At 39.7% G+C, this 17,324-nt stretch overlaps 3 protein-coding genes across 4 annotated transcripts; 1 reads left to right on the top strand and 2 right to left on the bottom strand.

The window, feature by feature from the left end:
- Window positions 1-17: 17 nt before the first annotated feature.
- On the bottom strand, window positions 18-6,398 carry trappc11 (trafficking protein particle complex subunit 11). Its single transcript, XM_079557245.1, has 29 exons — window positions 6,180-6,398; window positions 5,878-6,047; window positions 5,726-5,796; window positions 5,509-5,623; window positions 5,340-5,439; window positions 5,193-5,266; window positions 5,006-5,102; window positions 4,790-4,923; window positions 4,571-4,712; window positions 4,417-4,501; window positions 4,266-4,345; window positions 4,063-4,141; window positions 3,923-3,977; window positions 3,669-3,814; window positions 3,506-3,567; window positions 3,296-3,428; window positions 3,081-3,211; window positions 2,858-2,983; window positions 2,513-2,706; window positions 2,289-2,437; window positions 2,078-2,199; window positions 1,857-1,976; window positions 1,714-1,779; window positions 1,362-1,518; window positions 1,175-1,286; window positions 1,001-1,092; window positions 788-921; window positions 421-588; window positions 18-348 (listed from the first exon to the last, which is right to left on the bottom strand). Exons 1-29 carry the CDS (start codon window positions 6,381-6,383, stop codon window positions 304-306), a joined length of 3,363 nt encoding a protein of 1,120 aa, XP_079413371.1. The 5' UTR covers window positions 6,384-6,398; the 3' UTR covers window positions 18-303.
- A 1,468-nt stretch (window positions 6,399-7,866) lies between these two features.
- Window positions 7,867-10,739, bottom strand: LOC306963347 (protein eva-1 homolog C). Its single transcript, XM_079556893.1, has 7 exons — window positions 10,546-10,739; window positions 9,462-9,664; window positions 9,073-9,196; window positions 8,775-8,927; window positions 8,498-8,641; window positions 8,361-8,432; window positions 7,867-8,253 (listed from the first exon to the last, which is right to left on the bottom strand). The coding sequence occupies exons 1-7, from the start codon at window positions 10,643-10,645 to the stop codon at window positions 7,880-7,882; spliced, it is 1,170 nt and encodes a 389-aa protein (XP_079413019.1). The 5' UTR covers window positions 10,646-10,739; the 3' UTR covers window positions 7,867-7,879.
- Window positions 10,740-13,319: 2,580 nt separating this feature from the next.
- On the top strand, window positions 13,320-17,260 carry clic2 (chloride intracellular channel 2). Of its 2 annotated transcripts, XM_079556418.1 has the most exons (7): window positions 13,320-13,420; window positions 13,549-13,608; window positions 14,603-14,712; window positions 15,158-15,283; window positions 15,389-15,489; window positions 15,726-15,907; window positions 16,854-17,260. In XM_079556418.1, the coding sequence occupies exons 2-7, from the start codon at window positions 13,555-13,557 to the stop codon at window positions 17,010-17,012; spliced, it is 732 nt and encodes a 243-aa protein (XP_079412544.1). In that variant the 5' UTR covers window positions 13,320-13,420; window positions 13,549-13,554; the 3' UTR covers window positions 17,013-17,260. The 2 variants fall into 2 exon arrangements, with proteins under 2 accessions (XP_079412544.1, XP_079412543.1); XM_079556417.1 differs by having other exon boundaries at window positions 13,322-13,608.
- Window positions 17,261-17,324: the final 64 nt, after the last annotated feature.

Below are 17,324 nucleotides of genomic sequence, written 5' to 3'. Positions count from 1 at the left end.
TAATCCAGCTCTCATCACACTCAGTTTCATACAACACATGTTTAAATCACAGCCATTTTAAACCATGGAATGGACATTGGCGCATCACTTCATTTAATCTCACAAACCTCACATTGCATTCAAAGCAGTGAAGGGAATTGCATCACCTGATCAAGATGAGGTTTAAGAGCTCATCGTATGGAACAATATGAAACAGCTAGTGTTAATAAAATCCTCTGTGCACCGTTAAAGGAATTATCAGTCCAGTATAATCTATAAAACATTTCTTTATTCTCATATTTACAGTCGACCATGTGGTTCTTCTCATGCTGCTGTTATAGAGGCATCATCAAGCTGTCGGCCTTGAGGCTAGGGAAAAGGAGAATATATTCATTTATAAAATAATATTTCAAGAGGTTAATACTTAGGATGATGTGTTACCTTGACGAAAATGCGCTGGGGCAGGAAGCGCCTCAGACTCTGGGTGGATGTGGAAGGGCATCTGGGCAGGTTTATGCCGAGTTGTGGTAGTGTTTGGTAACCAGCCATCAGAGGGTAAAAATTATACAACACTTGATGCTCCGAGCCAGGGAGGATCCGAAGGCGAACCTGTAATGGTGCACAGAGGATAAGTGGAAAATCAGTGCATCTTCCATTGGCAAACAAAAGGGCAAGTGTGGGAAGTGTCTGATGCCGAAGTACATAATTATTGTGAGAAGAATTGTCTACGTTTGATTTGAAAACTGAGCTGAAATTGTAAGCGGAGCAAAGACTAGAACATGTACAGTATATCTGAATATTAGGGTACCTGTTTCAGTCCAGAAAACATAAAGGCATCAGACGGTTCAACAGCCATCTCCACCTCCTGCACCAGGGATGTCCGGTTTTCTATATGGTACCGAACTGGAAGAGACTCTCTCACTCTCCCAAATGAAGGCAGATCTATTGGGGTGATAAAACAAAGTAAAAAATATGTTTTCCTTTTTGATGAAACGCATCAAAAATCACAGAAATTACAGACCTGCATGAATATACAGAGGAACAGACTCCAACAGAATGTGAGGTAGAGTGACTGTTGTCTGGATGAGAGGACTGTCTGATGGAGAGGATTGCCTATAACAAATAATAATAATTAAAAAAGGTTTAAAAAGCAATTTTGCACAACTTTTGAAATGCAATTTGCTAATGTTACTACCTCCGCCATGATAGGCAGTACTGTCCAGTTGCCACAGCATTATTATTGTTGGTCAATGGCGGGCAACACAGGCAGAAACACTCGCTAGCGCCCTCCCCTGTCTCCAGAACAGCTGTGCAGACATGCCATTTTTAAATAATCTCTTCAATAAAACATTAAACATAGATGGGTTGCAACGAATACTTACTTTGCTCCAGCTGTGACTTCATATCCAGAGCTGTGCTGGTCAAACTGAGGAGCTCCAAAGAGGAGGATGCCAACATTATGGGCCATGGAGAAGATGAGAGGACGTCCGTCATGAGGAGGAACGGTATGTCTATAGAGACGCGCTCCAGAGGCTCCAACTGCCGGAAAAACAACAGATCTGTCAGGTATGTTTCCAACTTGCATTTCTAAAAGTGGATAGTTGATACTTCGAACATGGCCTATCGATACCCCGAGATCTTTGTTAAAATCAAATATTGTTGATGAATTTTTTCTTACTCTGGGAATTATTCAACAGTGAGATGTGCATGTACAGTTACTGGATCAATACTCACTTTAGTTGAAACAAACTTGACCGACACATCAAATGGGATCACCGTCTCTATTGCAACAGTTTCATCCTACATGAGAACAAAGAGCTCAATATTAGAATGTGACACAAACACACAAAAAACATAATATCATTATAGAACAGAACCTTGTGGCATTTGCAGACTATCTGTCTTCCTTCCACAGTCGTATCAATGCTGTAGGCCACATGAAACAAAAATACCCTGGGCCCTGTCGTCGAGCACCTTACAAATACGCTTTTGTCCAGCTGTAGATAATACAAACACACAAGAAAAAAGCTTAATAATCTAAACAGAATTGGGAAAGTAGAAACTTGGTCGTTGACATTATACTTTATTCATGCTTTACCTTCTCATTGGGATTCAAGTCTCCTAAAGGTATGTCAGGAATCAATGAAGCAGCCGAATCATCACAAATTGTTGAACCATCGAGAGTGACATGTGTGGTCTGACTGAGATTTGCATCCTGGCCTAGAGGATAAAAAGTCAAATGGAAAAACGTGACACAGTCCAAAGTTTGTAGAAAACAATGCAAAATGTAGGAAACTGTCTCCGTCTACCTGGTTTTAAGCCAGCAGTCAGTTTAAAATCTCTGGCCACACCTTCCTCTTGTGAGCGAATGGTGACATTGAGGCAGTACATTTCATTGTGGAGCGCTGGAGGCAGGTGGCTGAGCTGCACGGAGATTCTAGGAACTCTGGAAATGATCCTAAGCAAAACATGTCAATGGTGATTTGGTCCTAGTGTATTCATTTGTAAAAAAAATAATAAGAAAATTGCTTACATAGTACTATGCTGTATAGTAACAGTATCCCATTCCTGTTCCTGATTTGTATTAATATTCCGCCCCCATCGTCGTGACGACCGACTGGCCTGCAGAGCTTCATGTGTGGAAGCAATGTCTCCGCCTGCTCCTCTCCAGGTCAGAAAGACACAACGTCCTCGGTCACTTCCCAGCAACAGCTCTATGCCCGTCATCTAAAAAGACAAGGAAATTAGCATGTATACGTTTCTTAAAAAACAAAAAGATCATATGGTTAAAATTTGCTGAATTCCTTCACAGTTAAATAAGAAAAAAAAAGAGCTGTAAAGACAGCAGAAACCTTCTCACAGCACAAATAAAATATACCTCAATCTTTTTCCCGACATCTTCAGTTTTAGCGACAAAGCTAAAGTTGTAGCATTTTGTTTTCCCTGGCACAAGGGTCATAGTATTCTGACCTGAAGACTCTACAACACACCACTGGTTGTACTCCTGAGTGAACACATAAACAGAGATGAAGAAGGTGAAAGACATTCTAATAAGGGACAAAGTACTAGTGAGATTTCTTCTACTTGTATGTGTTAAGTACCTGGTTGCTCAGACTGACAGCCAATTTGCTAAATGAGATAGGATTGGGACCATCCGCTTTAAGGAACACCTGAAGCTGGATGGGTTGGTCGACATGGAAACTGGGAGACTGGAACTTTGCTTTGCACTGGACTGGAGTCAAAAACAAAATTAAAATGTGTCCAATACATATTTGTACTGATTATATACAGATTAAACTATTGCTAAACGACTGACTGAATGGAATGTAGTCTTGCACTTCTATTGTGAACTCATTAGATCCAGCTAAAGCCATGCGGTCGTTCCACAACGATTTGGCTGCACTGGCAGAAGAGGGGTCACACTCCAGCTCTGCTTCAGGAACCTCGTTCTGACGAAAAGACGACAACATTTGTACATGCAACAGCATCTGTTATTTTGCTTACGTGGTTCAAACGAATTATTTACCTTTAAAACTTTGGTAAGATTATTCTCAATCCGTAATTTCTGTTCCTCCTTCAAAGTGGATGCTAGAGAACAAAAAATAACATTTTGTGCTATAATAGTCCTATTATTATTATAAAATAACTAATGCTTTTTTGAAGTTTTGGAAAAACATGGGATTACTTACCTCTGCCCAGAAGTTCCATGCAGTAAATGATGTAGTCTTTAACACTGGCCATGAGATAAGCACATCGCAGAGCAGTCGTCAGGATGGCTGTCAACAGATCCCACCACCTCTCAGTGCGATAGTCGCACATGACATAGTCCAACAATCTAACAAACAAAACACATTTAAATATACACAGTTCATCCATATATTATACATTATCAACCAGTGCTATTGAGAGGGCATTACAACAGCTTATTGCTAGTGTGTCTTACTTAAGGGCTTTGGTGTAGTCTTTTGCATGATAGTACTCCTCTCCCATCTGAACCACTGAGAAACAGAGATTATTATTTTTATCTTTGTGAGAACCAAAAGAAATGTAAGAAAGTGCATTTTGATATAAATGCGTTCTTACTAAGATGACTCTTCATCCGAGGACACTTGTACTTCTTAAACTGGGCCACAGCATTGCTAAGAAGTGCTATTATCAGCTCCTGTAACAGCAAGATTAAAAGTGTTTGTGGTTTATCCTCATATTGATACAACCACCCATTTTTTACAAAACATTTCTGTTGCAATTCAACAAACGCAACTATAGATAAGACTGTGTTCACTCACCGAGTGAGGCACACCGCTTTCTTTGATCTGTAGAGCAAGTATCCCAGTCTTCTCCTTCTCTGCATCTGGAGGGTCAATGCCTGTAAATCACGTCAAAAGCATTATATCTAAAACATTAACTTATATTTCTATTGCTGGACAATTGCCTTACTCTGGTGGCCTTGTCTCCAGGGTCTTTGACCATAGAAGTCCAGTGCTCCACTCAAAGCTTCTGTAGAGGGATTGCTAACTCCAGTCTGTTTGCAAAAATGTGAAAAATAAATACATTTGTTCATATAAATAACAAACTATGTTCAATGCATTACCTGGCAGAGCTGGTGAGCCAGCTGCTTCCTGTCCTGACTGTAACAAGCAGCTTGTTGATAGTAGAAACCTGGGTTTTGTGTTTGGATGGCTGTCAGACCCAACTTAATGGCTTCATCAAACAACTCCCCGAATGACTGGAACCTGAAAAAAGAAATATGTAAAAAAAAACATATTTTTTTAACTCAATAATAAAATCTCATAACATCAGTAGATCTTACTGTTTTGACATCCATGCAGAATGCTCAAAGGCCAGCTCTGCACTCCCAATCTTTTTCTTACACAAGTCTATATGTTTCCTAAACTGTGCAATTGCATCAAGAGGAGTGTTGTGTTGGAAACACAGGCGGCAGATCTGGAAAGAAAAAAGCAACAATTCATTTTATTTGACACATTTTTGATATGACAAAACCATCATAACAAGATTCTCTTCTTACCTTATAGTTTATAAATCCAGCCATTGTTTTGATTTCCAACATATTGGTCTCATGTGCTCGGAGCTCGTGTATAAGACTGTAGGCAGTTCTATAATACCTACAAGACAGAGTAACATGTTATGAGATTCAAAACTAAAAAACTGAAACAGAAGACTAGGACAGATATAACATGTACATATCGACTCACTTGAGAGCATTCTGAGTGTCCTGCTTCAGTTCACTGAAGAAAGCGATTTTGAACTGGTGTCTGACAAACAACAGCTGAAACAACATAAATGTAAAGTAGTTAGTAGACTGTTACTGTTGTACTTTACAACAAAAAGAAAATGCATACCTGATGTGTGGTTTTATTGAGAAACTCTTTATGAGATTTGACGCGACGGATCTCAGTGTAGTAGTACGTCTGAGCATGTTCATAGAAGGCGTTCTCTAACCTACCATAAATCAGGAGAATGAGGCAATTAAAATAAATGTACAAAACATTAAACAGTGTATTTATTTACCTAATAATGTAGCCCACAAGGTGATCTGTGTGTGGTAACACGAACAAACTTTTGCCGGACAGATCACAAGCGTTGCAGAGAGCCGATGCCCTCTCCGATGCAACAAGGTCCTCCCCTAATAAACAACAATCAAACTGTTAGGAGCATAACATTGATAACATAACATTGAGGTGTTGTTTGAGCAGATTTAATATTTATATGAAGGAATAGATTTCACCTGGAGGAAGAGGGGTTTTCTTTTGAATAAGAACTACCGCAACTTTGGTATTTCTACCCTGGAGACTTGCCCTGCAGAACAATCAATTATTCATGAGGTTATTAGCCATGTATTAAAAACATTTCAAATATTATATAAAGTATGTGGCTCACCTGACAATCTCTACTTTAGTAGCACATTCTGATTGTTTCTCCTTCCATTGAGGATCATCCCAGTCCAATTCATAGAAAAGTACAACCAGAGCCGGTACCAAATTGAGATGTTTGTTCATCCAACCAGTTTTTAAGATGCCTTTGGGTATGTACCATTCGTAGGATGTTCGCTAGAAGAAAACAGAACATGTTGTAGTCTGTTTTTTGCATGGGATATCATAAAGTAATTGGGAGGTTTCGTCTAGCTTGCCTAACATTTTGTTTAAATTATTAAGCAGGAGAGCACCATCCTTACTGCTTACCTTGGTGCGACATTTGGGATACTCATGGTCTCCTGGGAGGACTTTGAAAGATATTGGAACTCTGTCTGCCCTTCGGTTAGCACAGAAGGCATCCCATATGGCTCTGTGGACTGCATTGTACACAACATCCAGGCCTGTGAGAGCCACAAAGGCCATGGGCCGACAGCAAAGCTCAGGAGGAAGTTCCCACTGAGTACCTGCCATCCTGTCAGTTCCCCTTCAGCACCTTTCACCTGAACAAGACAGCAGCAAAGCATTAACTAATTCATACAGTAAGAAATAACCCTGCAAGTTTACATTTCAACAGCTTGTGAATAACAAACTAATACGATCTGGTCACAGTGTTCACTATTTAAATCGTGGGTTATATTACACTTATGTCACTCAGAGTATTGCTGACCAGTCAATAGCTGGTCACAAGACCAGAGCAGTAGCTGTTTACATCCTTGAGCCGACGCAGATCAAGTTTATTCATACGATGGCAGATCAAACAGTATTTAAGCACATTCACATACACATACACTTGTGGCATTACGTGCTGTCAGAAGGAATATAGTAAGTATTACCAAAACCAGTCAAATTAAAGCGGAAGTGAGTTAAGCAGCTACATTTCGACGATTGCATCTACATCCAAAAACGTAGGGTTATTCCACGCAACCTCTATAATCCAAACGTATCTTTGTTACTCTGTGACTTGCAGAATGTGACTGTAGATGTAGCTTTAGCCTGTCAAGTTGGAGACGTCTTGGCTCAGGCTAATGAGCGGCTAATGAGAGCAGCCTGTGGGCGAGGTTATCTGGAGAACAACCTTTTGCATTGTTTAGAGATCCTGACCTTGAGTTATAGCCTGGAAATATTCGCCATCCAATCGACAGTTCTCGCTATGAATTCTGACAATAACGTAGCGCTACATATTACATTATTTTGACAGATATTCTTGAAGAAGGCGTATCGCTAGCTAGTGCCATCCGCTGTAACTTAACCTGATTTGTAACAACTTCCGGTTCAAGGTCTTCAAAATACATTAACCCTGTCATGCACATATTTACGGAGCGCTTTTGAATATTTGACTCACATAAAGTAATAGAGTTCGGGAATGTGATGTCATATCACTAATAATTATGGGACTAGCAGCAATTGTAAATTAATGGAGATTTTAAAAGTTACAATACTGGAGTTATTGTTCACATTAAAACACTTGTACACCACAGTGAGTTAGATACCAGCACTAACTCAGCAGCCAACGGTGTTGTTCCACGGCTTTTTTCGCCACTTTTTATGCTTTTTTCAGCTAATGTTAGTCAATGGAAATGTATGCTAACAGCTGCAAAGATGGCAGATCTCCATGGTAACTGTGGAATTTCGCTTTAACCGAATATTGAATAATACTTAAATTTCACAAAATAAATATGGGAAAATAATATACTACTACTATATAATACTAATACAATAATATAAACATGTACAAAACATTTTTCCTTTGTTTTTCTTTATATATTCTTTATATATTTTTTCGGCTAATATAATTTTCTTTAGTAATAGGTATAATTCAGAATACCCTGTTAAACATATGACTTGGAATAAATAATCTAAATAAAAATAAATTACAATATTTTGTTGTAACAAAATGTTTTTATTTACTTATTATTCACACAGTCAATTTTGTATACGTTTCACAATATAAAATTCAGAGAGCTCTATCATTTTGTCAGATATAACGCATTACTTATGGTTGACAGTGCTGGGCTGCAGTCTTGTAGTGGCCATTTGTCCCCACTGGGGTGTTCCCTATGCTGTGCCTCATGTTCATCCATCTGTAAGGTATAAATGGAAAGACTGTTCATGTCATTTGGGCTGTGGGATTTTGTAAGGCGGCAGAGGGATGAGTTGTCTGAGATTTCATAATCTAAGAAGCCACCCGTGCTATTATGGGATGTTTTTAGCTCAATTAAATCATTGACCAGTCGTTTTGCATCTTTGACCAATGTCCAGCGAAGACCAAAGATACAAAGTAGACATACCAGTCCAGCAGAGATGCCTGAGACAAAGTACAAGGCCACTTTGTCGGGATAATCTGGACAAATGACACAGTATAAATAATTCCTTATATCACCAATATTTTTTGAGAAAATATTGAGATGTGTTATTTTGTGTTTTTCATTGTGTTAATCAGCAGTTTACCTTGAGAATAGTCTGAAATCATAAACAGATCTGTTGACCCACGTTCCACACCTTGCAGGAGAAACCAGGGCACTAAAAAGAAAATTGGATATCATTGTGTAAAGCAGTCTTTTTAAAAGTTTATTTGACTTACTCACCACAAGTGAAGGACACCCGCAGATGCTTCCTGGTCCCGGGGAAACAGGGGTCCCCAAAGGTCACTACATCTGCCACTATTGAGCAGTTCTCTCTGCCATGGCATCTGCGTGACACTTTCCTCAAAGCAGCAGATGACAAGCACTCTGCAATAATACATTTTATACTTTAATAACATGGACTAAAATAATCCCAGACCCATTTCACAATAGGTCTGCAACTGAGAAGGCTGCCCTGCATGTATTTTAATGTTGGGCCACTAGATGTCCTGTCTCTGACCCATGTCTGTGTGAGATCCTGGCTCCTGGGGGCAGTTGGGGCTTCCATGCAGAAGGTGTCCGAAAATGGCTGAGTAGATGGCAAGAACTGTGCTGTTTTTACAGAGCAAGCGCAGGCGCTCATTTTCACACACCAGTCTTGTTTGATGGTGTTCTGAGCGAAAATGGAAAAAAAAGAAACACCACAGATAGCTTTAGGGACAGAGAGACAGCCTATGGTTTCAGTTTGAGTGGCCAAAATCATTATTTACATTGCAAATGAGGAAAAGATTTACAATAGGCGTGTGCATATAGCCTACCTGGCTGGCACTTGTATGAGACCTGGAGGTATTTGGTGGTGAGTGGGCAGGTGCCCTCACCAAAAACCTGGCTCAACACAGAGATATGACATGAGCGCCGATCTTGACATTCTGCTCGAACTTTCTGTGACAACAAATTCATAAAAGTAACTCTTTAAATAGGTCTTTTAATAGGTCTATAGCTTGCGTTCATTATCTATTGGGGAAAAGATCTACTCTCATAACTGTACAATTATGTATTAAAGAAATAATTGTTATTTACTAATTATACCAATGGAAGACCTTCTCAGTTGGTCTCCACTGTTATCGTACCATTTTCTTTCTTCTCTATTTTTTGTTTTTTGAGCATTGATGAAAGTGAAGGATGCACCGAGGTGTATAAGCTATACCTCAACAGCAACTGTAGAGGTGCACTTTGTGTCCCCGCCGAACTCTAAAGTGTTATTTGTGCTGGCAGAGGGGCAAAGATGTTGAGCGGGGCCGTAGAAGGCAGACAGGACAGCCACAGATGTCCTGGGTGGGCATGCAATGGTGAGGATGTCATTCTCACAGGCATGGGCTGTGTGGTTCTTCAGGATAGAGTGAAGGTGAACTGGGAGGAAGAAAAATAAAGGAATTATTATTATTAGTCATGAAAGAAGACAGGAAATTTTCACAACAAACCAAAAATGATAATTGAAAAAGATGGAATAGCAAACAGTGAGGTCCAAAACTGCATTATTATTGCTATAGTGGTGCATGTAGTCCCAAATTGTATTCATTTAATTTCTTATTTATTTATTCTCCAATCGTAAAGCAGCATAGATGTCAAAAATCAATTTCCCTCGTCCCACAATAAACCACAACAATATTGCACATTCACTTCACATCATGGTCCTATCAGGTATAAAAGATTGATGTTGATAACTTATTTATTATATGGCTTTGGGGCTGAATGAAGTTGACAGGGTGGTGGCCTGAATGGGTGCAGTTCTCCGAGACAATGTTTGGATTATGAGCGCACATGTGAGAGTGTCTACCCACCCATTTGTGTTTCCTGTTCTTTCCCTGACGACGTGTGTCTCTGAGTTACACTCCTCGGAGCGCAAACAAGGGGCAGTACCAGGCTCAAGCTTACAATGAGCTATTATTAGACCATTGAGAACATGCAGTCATATCTGTGTAAAATGTTGGACAGCGTTGGAGCAACAAAATGTGCAAATAATAAGCACAGTTTTTACACATAATACAAATCATAATAGGGGAAAATGAAAATAAAATAAACACCTTCCAAAAACTGTTTCGTTCTTTGTATTGCTTTGGGAAGTTCACGACATATTGGTCAATGGCCTTTTTAGCTGCATGGGGCCTCAGCTTGACTTGCACTAACTGTCTTACAGGAAGGATGTCACAAAAAACTGGGAAAGTACAAGACTATAGCAAATAAAGAAGTTGACCTTTCTCCCAATAATAATCATAAAAAAAAACACTTACATGAGGAGTCAGGGGCTGCTGTCATAATCTGCGTTTCCAGAGAAAGAAGAATGGAAAGAATAAAGACAGAGTGAGTCAGTTTCCAGGGAAGTGTCATCATGGTAAATCACAGTGTTGCAGTAAATGCTCTCTGGTTCGCACATGGAGTACGGTCAGTGGGTCAATGGTGCTATTGTGTTTACAAGAAGCAACACCCCATCGACAAAAACATTCAGTCGGGAAACCATGATGCTTTAGAGCAGGGGTATCCAAGGGCCCCCAATCTCCCAATTAAACGCCAGCATTATAGTACATCATATAAAGACCTAATGTGTTGTTTTGCATAAAAAACCTCCACATTGTCCATATTTTTAGAGTACTCTAACGGGTAATCTTTGATTTGTGAAATGATATTAAAATCATCTTGGGCCAGAGGTTCTATGATGAAGGGCTGCACTTTGCCCCTCGCGCCTGACATTGCCTAACATTGACTGGCTTAAGAGCAATGTTATACACGTGTATTTCATGAAATGTCGATTACTGAAAAAGAATGGCAAATGATTGTGATTTTCCACCTTGTAAGTCAAATTGAAGAGGTAACGTGTCAATCTTCAGCGAACGGAAACAAATAACAATAAATGGATCTGGAAAAGATATGGAAGATATTTTGTTTCATCAGATTTTGAATTTTAAATAAGTTTGAATATTTCAGTTTGAATTTTTTGACCATGAAAAAATACATTTGAATATTTAGACAAGTGATGTTATTTTGGCTCAAACTCATATTATTCAGCACAGTCAAAGTTTGCTTCTCTAAAAGGCCACCTTCTGCACATTAAGGCACACATTTAAGCATTTATAGAAAGAGATTTTGCCTCTTTGCTTGTTAAAGCACCAATATTTTATTATTGTTGTCATTTGTAGATTTTACTAGTTAATTATCCCTGTGAGAAATGTGTTCTCATTTGTTCTGGCCAGAGAATCAAACTCATGACCTTTGTGCTTTGTTGTAAGACTGCTATAGCCACTCAGTCAGGATTGTAGGTCTATTCTGCTTTTGCATATGCCCTAAACATTATGTAAAACCGGAGTAAACAAACAAACAAACAAATAAGTATTGATTGCGTATGTCCTGAGGTGGCAGGACTACTATCGACTGCATACGTTGAAAATCTTTCCCCGTGTGTTTGTGAGTGAAGGTCCTGTGTGTGGAGATAAGGTCCTCGTTTCCAGAGGGCCGCTTCCAGCTGCTGCCTGTGTCCAAAACAGATATGTGCAATCCACCTCCCTGTGTGGGGGCTTTCCTATTTTCTCTTTCAAATGGGAAGTGAGAGGTCACATGCAAGCTTTTCCAGAGCTGCCCTGCTTACAGGAATACTCGTCAGGAAATCTCCTCGACCCAATATCCTGCCACGCTGCCAATAAAAGCTGCGATATGAAGCCTATTTCTATCAAACCTGAGCCTTCCTGTTGTCATCAGACGTGGGTGACTAGCCAAACGTCATGCATAAACCTACACTCCTCATCCAAGTGTGACAAAGTCTAATTATTTCAAAGGAGAGGCTGCTTTAATCATGTTTGCAGATTGCTCTGGCACTCCCACCTCCTTTCTCCAGAGAAATTCCTCTCACTCCCCAAGAAAAGTCAATAAAGATCAGATGAGCTTTCTGGTTTGCAACATACTGGAGTAAAGTCAAGAGTCATGCTATAACATTTTAACCAAAACCTCTCGCCCTGAATACCAGAGCATCCAACAGTAAAATGTATTCAGCAAGCAAGTTCCGGGCAGGGTTCTGTGATTTATTGTCACTAATTCTATTTTGTAATGCCGAGTTCAACAGAAAAGGGGTGTTTTCATGTAATGAAATATGATTCATATGATTCATATGATTCTTTGGCCTATGGTAAATTCAACTTGCTTCTTCCACTTTCATTTCTCTTTCGCATTATTGAGCAATATAAAACTATATCAGGCTTTTAGGTCTCAGTATAAGAAGTACTTGTTTTCAAATATAACTTATTTTAAGGAGTTTTTGCTTAATTTTATTGTGTAAAATTTCACTTAGTTTTATGTTTTGTGTTATGTCACTAGTACTGAAACCTTAAACTTTAATGCTTAATCTAATAACAGCGTACTTCTTTACTCTTTCTTGAGTAATTATATGAGTTATACCTTCTTACAAAAGCAAAAATGATTTCTAAGCAATGTTTCTCTAACTTGAGTTCACATTTTTGGCAGCTGCAATGATGGTATATTGTGTAAGCCTAACAAGATGGACAAAACACTGTTTTTCACATACCACACACTCTTGCTTCTATATCAGCTCAGCCTGCAATCCTGACAGTTCAGTGCTTCTTGTATCATTTGTAACAGAACCCGTTTCACAAACAAGCAGCTTTTGGAGAAGTGCACTGAACAAGCAGTTTCCACAGATAAAGATTTCAGCACATGGTCCACTTTCTGTTTGAAGTGTAAACATGATTACTCATGAGAAATAATGCGCTCAAGGGGTTGTTGTTTTTTGGCTGTGTTTTTGCCAGTATGAGGTGTAGCCTATTACTTAAAGCACATTTTCACCGTGTCCAGCCACACAATTGGATTAGTGGTCATCCCTGTTCCATTAAAAGTGAGTAATTTCATCCACCCTCTTCCCTTTACACTTTACCGTACATCCTTTTAAGACATGTCTAACTTTGCTGAGCTGCTTACTACGTGCTCTGACTCTCAGGTCCTATTTTGAGCTTTTTCTGACTCCAGTATATAAGAGGTTAGTCCCCCCCTCCGCCCATTCTCTCTCAGTCATCTGGGTCCTCCCTCTTTTCCCTGACTTGTGAAGTATGCTCAGAGTGATAGTCTCCAAGGAGCTCTCGCATAAACCCAGCCACCAACAGAGAGGTGTGTAACTCCTGGAATACTGCCACACATAGACGCCCTTCAAACCACAGATCAGAGTAGTATTATTATTCAAGCAACAATTCATAATCAGGACTTTTTAATAATTGGGGGCAGATATTTCTTTCAAGGATACCATGGCACTGAGACAGAACTCTGACAAGGAGCCAACCATCGAACTCTTCATCAAGGTCAGTATTTTTATTCATCTTTTCAAGACAGTAGCTAAACAAGTGGCTCGCAATTACTTCAAAGTGTTCAATTTGCTTTTTTGCATTCGATGGCAATTCCGGCAGGTGTTGGAAATGTTTATGTCGCGCGTTCTTCGTTTATCAGTGAAGCGTAGCCACAGATGGCCCACCTTATCTGCCCACACTCAGAGGCAGTGCGGAGCTGTGGGGAGACTGGCCCCAAGTGGGACCAGGGCACACCCACTACAAGTGCTATACTTGTAAAACAGTACTTTAGCTTCTTGGGAACTTCTTTCTTTCTATTCTTTTCTTTTTTTTTGGTTTAGAGAATAATGACACTAAATCTTGTAGTTCATGGGTGTTTACTCTGTTCAGGTCATACAGTAAAATCTATCAAAAAGTAAATACAAACTAAATTCATCATCTTTTTTCCTTACTAGACACTTTTAATCACCGTTTAAGTCAGATAGGACTATTGCGATTGTTTAAAGGTGCATTATGTAACTTTTTATGGAAAAAAGTTGATATGTGTGCGTATTTTACCTTGTAGTGACACAGGTGCTGTATGTGTGGTCAGCATTGCGCCTTTACTTTCCATCACAGTGCTCTCTAGGACGCTCCGGGATCAATTTTTCGGAAGGTTTTCACTGATGACGGACCCTCTCACCAGAAAACCTACAAAACAAGTGATTCTGGAGCGTTGTAGAGACCACTGTGATCTAAAGGCGACATGCTGACCACTCATACAGCCGCTGGGTCACTACAAGGTCAAATGCGCACAAATATCAACTTTTTTTTCATATAAAAAGTTGCATAATGTAGCTTTAACTTTACGCAGCCTTTTATTCTTACTCTTGTAAGGCAAATGTCAAAACCTTTAGCGCAAAAAATATTCTTGGCATGCAAGGCTACGTGTGTCTTTATCAGCAAATGGGAGACAGTTTTGACTTGAGCGATGTCTGAAGTTCAAACCCCTTTCCTCTGTGTGCCGTAGGCTGGACATGACGGTGAAAACGTGGGGAACTGCCCCTTCTGCCAGCGCCTCTTCATGGTTCTGTGGCTCAAAGGGGTCAAGTTTACAGTGACCACCGTTGACATGAGGAAGTGAGTAACCGCACCCCCCCACACACACATCTCTCCCCCTCCACGGACCAAAACACACACACTTCCTGAGCATCTGGTGGCAGGGGCTTTCACACTAAACTCCATTAATAAAAACATAGAGATTTTCTTTCTTGTAACTCAAAGCCACTTCTAAAAGGTGCCCGCTCTTCGTTTACCTCAACTCTGACAGGGGGGGGGCAGTTATTTCGCCTTGTACAAAGAATCCTGTGTTCCTCACAAACAAACAGCGTCTTATACCAAACGTTTATTGTGTGGACCTGTCAGGCTCATTAGCGATAAGCAAATAGGTTCAGGGACTTTCAAAGGAGGTAGATATAACAGAATGATTCAGAAGGCGCACGGCCACTCCCACAGCAGTGTTTTCGTATACTGAGGCTATTGACATTTTGAAACGTGTTGAAGATATTTGTGTACCCTCCAACAGAAAACCAGCAGAACTGAAAGACTTGGCCCCTGGGACAAACCCGCCGTTCCTCCTCTACAACGGCACTCTCAAGACAGACTTCATCAAAATCGAAGAATTCCTTGAGCAAACTCTCGCCCCACCCAGGTATTAAGATTGGCGCAATCTTGTATGAATATGAACACAAGGAGGTTTTGAAGTGGACAAAGGTTCTCCAAATATATATAAACAGCATGTGTTTGTTCTCCACAGATATCCACATCTCAGTCCCGTAAACAAAGAATCATTTGATGTGGGAGCAGATATTTTTGCAAAGTTCTCAGCTTTTATCAAGAACAGTCCTAATAATGCATGTAAGTAAGCTGATTGCTCTCCAGTAAAAACACATGCAGGATGTGGTTATACGACGAAGTTATAAGGACTTACACTTTACTGAGCTCTGTATATGAATGAGAATCTGTTCACTAATCTGAGCAGAGAGAATGATTTGTACAACAATGGATTTTAGCAGGAATGAGGGAGGTACCAAGGCTGAGGGACATCTTTTCTGTTCAAAAGCTAAAAGTGAGAAAAATGTTTGTGTTGATAGTCCAGCAGAAAAACCTTCTCCGTGAGTTCAAGCGCCTGAATGACTACCTGAACTGCCCGCTGCCAGAGGAGATTGACCACAACTCCACGGGAGCGATCACTGTCTCCAAAAGGAAGTTTCTGGATGGAGACCGGCTGACGTTAGCGGACTGCAACCTCCTGCCTAAGCTGCACGTGATCAGGGTCAGATGTCCATCAGTCTCATTTTATTCTATACAAGCAGTATTGTTGAATCTCTCACTCCCCGCCTGAGTGCATTTTTTCCAGTTCGGTATTACCCAAATTTAAAGGCTTCTCGACTGGACGGCAACAGTGTAATGCCTCATTTGAAAGCTAAGGCCTACAAAAGGGATCGTAACTTTGTTGCCACATTGTCACCGTATTTATGTCACATTTTTGAAGCGTTTTTGTCGGTTTTGTTACTTTGGTAACACTTTATATTAAGGTGTACTCGTTAAAAGGGGTAGATGCAAGTTAGCCATTTTATACTCACTACTGCCACCTCGGGTCTTACATGAAACTATAATAATACTTAATTTTAACATTTTTAAACTCCGTATAGTCCCTTTAAGTATTAATAATATGCCTTTAAAGTATTAACACACTGCTTATTGTACTTTTATCTGTTAACATACTAATAGGCCATTAATAATACACTTATTCATAGCCAACCCATAACCCTTACCCTAACCTTAACCTTTACCCTAACCTTAAAATGATTATTAATGCTTATTAATACTTACCTTACACCTTAATCTAAAGCGATACTGTTACTTTTTCCTTGTTTTTTGTTGCGTTTTTGTCATGTTTTTGTGTCACTTTTTTTTTTTTTTGCTTTTCATTGCTTTTTTTCATTGATTTCTTGTCACGTTTTTGCTGTGTTTTTATCCTTGTTTTCGTTGCTATTTTGATGCCTTTTTTTAAAGATTTTGTTAAAGCCAAACTGGAGAAAATGTGCTAGGTTCAGGTGGGGTTAATACCATTTACACCTATGCAGCATTATGTACATCTGTTACTTTAAAGTTACCTCTGGAGTTCAGTCACTGTGCTTTAACGACTGGAGGCTGTGCTAGCACTTCTTTTGGGAGAGAGCTCTTTATGTTCACAAATAATCCTCTCTTTATTTCAGGTTGCTGCCAAAAAATACTGCGACTTTGAGATCCCGGCTGAGTTCACGGGGGTGTGGCGGTACCTGCAGAATGCCTACGAAAGAGAAGAGTTCAAACAGACATGTCCTGCTGACATTGAGATAGAAAAAGCTTACCTTACTGTGGCTAAAAGAAAATAGGCCTGGTACTTCCAATATTTATGCCTTTGTTTGATTACACAATGCAAGTGCTGAAAGCAACAGCATGGGGGAGCTGCTTCTCACAGCACAGCAATAAGACTAAATATTCTTATGCAACACTGCTGAGGCCAACTGTACAATTGACTGTCTACATATTTCAGTTTGCTTAATTCTGTTGTTTATATTGTAAATACTTCTATGTTTTTTAATGATTGCTTAGCTCTAGGATCGTGTTGTGCTGCAGGATTGGCAGAAATCTTCAAACAGTTATTTCTTTTGTTCTTTATATTTTATTGTCACTTTAATAAACAA

The sequence above is a fragment of the Gobius niger genome (assembly GCF_951799975.1).
Source record: "Gobius niger genome assembly, chromosome: 5".
Lineage (NCBI taxonomy): Eukaryota > Metazoa > Chordata > Actinopteri > Gobiiformes > Gobiidae > Gobius > Gobius niger.
Note: the sequence above shows the minus strand (reverse complement) of the source record. Positions and strands in the feature narration are given on the sequence as shown.

What these genes read in the sequence shown, in the direction of transcription:
- trappc11 (XM_079557245.1), bottom strand. Translation starts at nt 6,383, where the DNA reads ATGGCAGGTACTCAGTGGGAACTTCCTCCTGAGCTTTGCTGTCGGCCC. An exon ending in CTGGATTTATAAACTATAAG is followed by an intron (nt 4,924 to 5,005) that starts GTAAGAAGAGAA and finishes TTTTCTTTCCAG; the next exon opens with ATCTGCCGCCTGTGTTTCCA. An exon ending in GCAAGACTACATTCCATTCA is followed by an intron (nt 3,212 to 3,295) that starts GTCAGTCGTTTA and finishes TTTTGACTCCAG; the next exon opens with TCCAGTGCAAAGCAAAGTTC.
- LOC306963347 (XM_079556893.1), bottom strand. Translation starts at nt 10,645, where the DNA reads ATGATGACACTTCCCTGGAAACTGACTCACTCTGTCTTTATTCTTTCC. An exon ending in GCGGGTGTCCTTCACTTGTG is followed by an intron (nt 8,433 to 8,497) that starts GTGAGTAAGTCA and finishes TTTTCTTTTTAG; the next exon opens with TGCCCTGGTTTCTCCTGCAA. An exon ending in GATTTCAGACTATTCTCAAG is followed by an intron (nt 8,254 to 8,360) that starts GTAAACTGCTGA and finishes TCATTTGTCCAG; the next exon opens with ATTATCCCGACAAAGTGGCC.
- clic2 (XM_079556418.1), top strand. Translation starts at nt 13,555, where the DNA reads ATGGCACTGAGACAGAACTCTGACAAGGAGCCAACCATCGAACTCTTC. An exon ending in GAACAGTCCTAATAATGCAT is followed by an intron (nt 15,490 to 15,725) that starts GTAAGTAAGCTG and finishes TTGTGTTGATAG; the next exon opens with TCCAGCAGAAAAACCTTCTC. An exon ending in CTAAGCTGCACGTGATCAGG is followed by an intron (nt 15,908 to 16,853) that starts GTCAGATGTCCA and finishes TCTTTATTTCAG; the next exon opens with GTTGCTGCCAAAAAATACTG.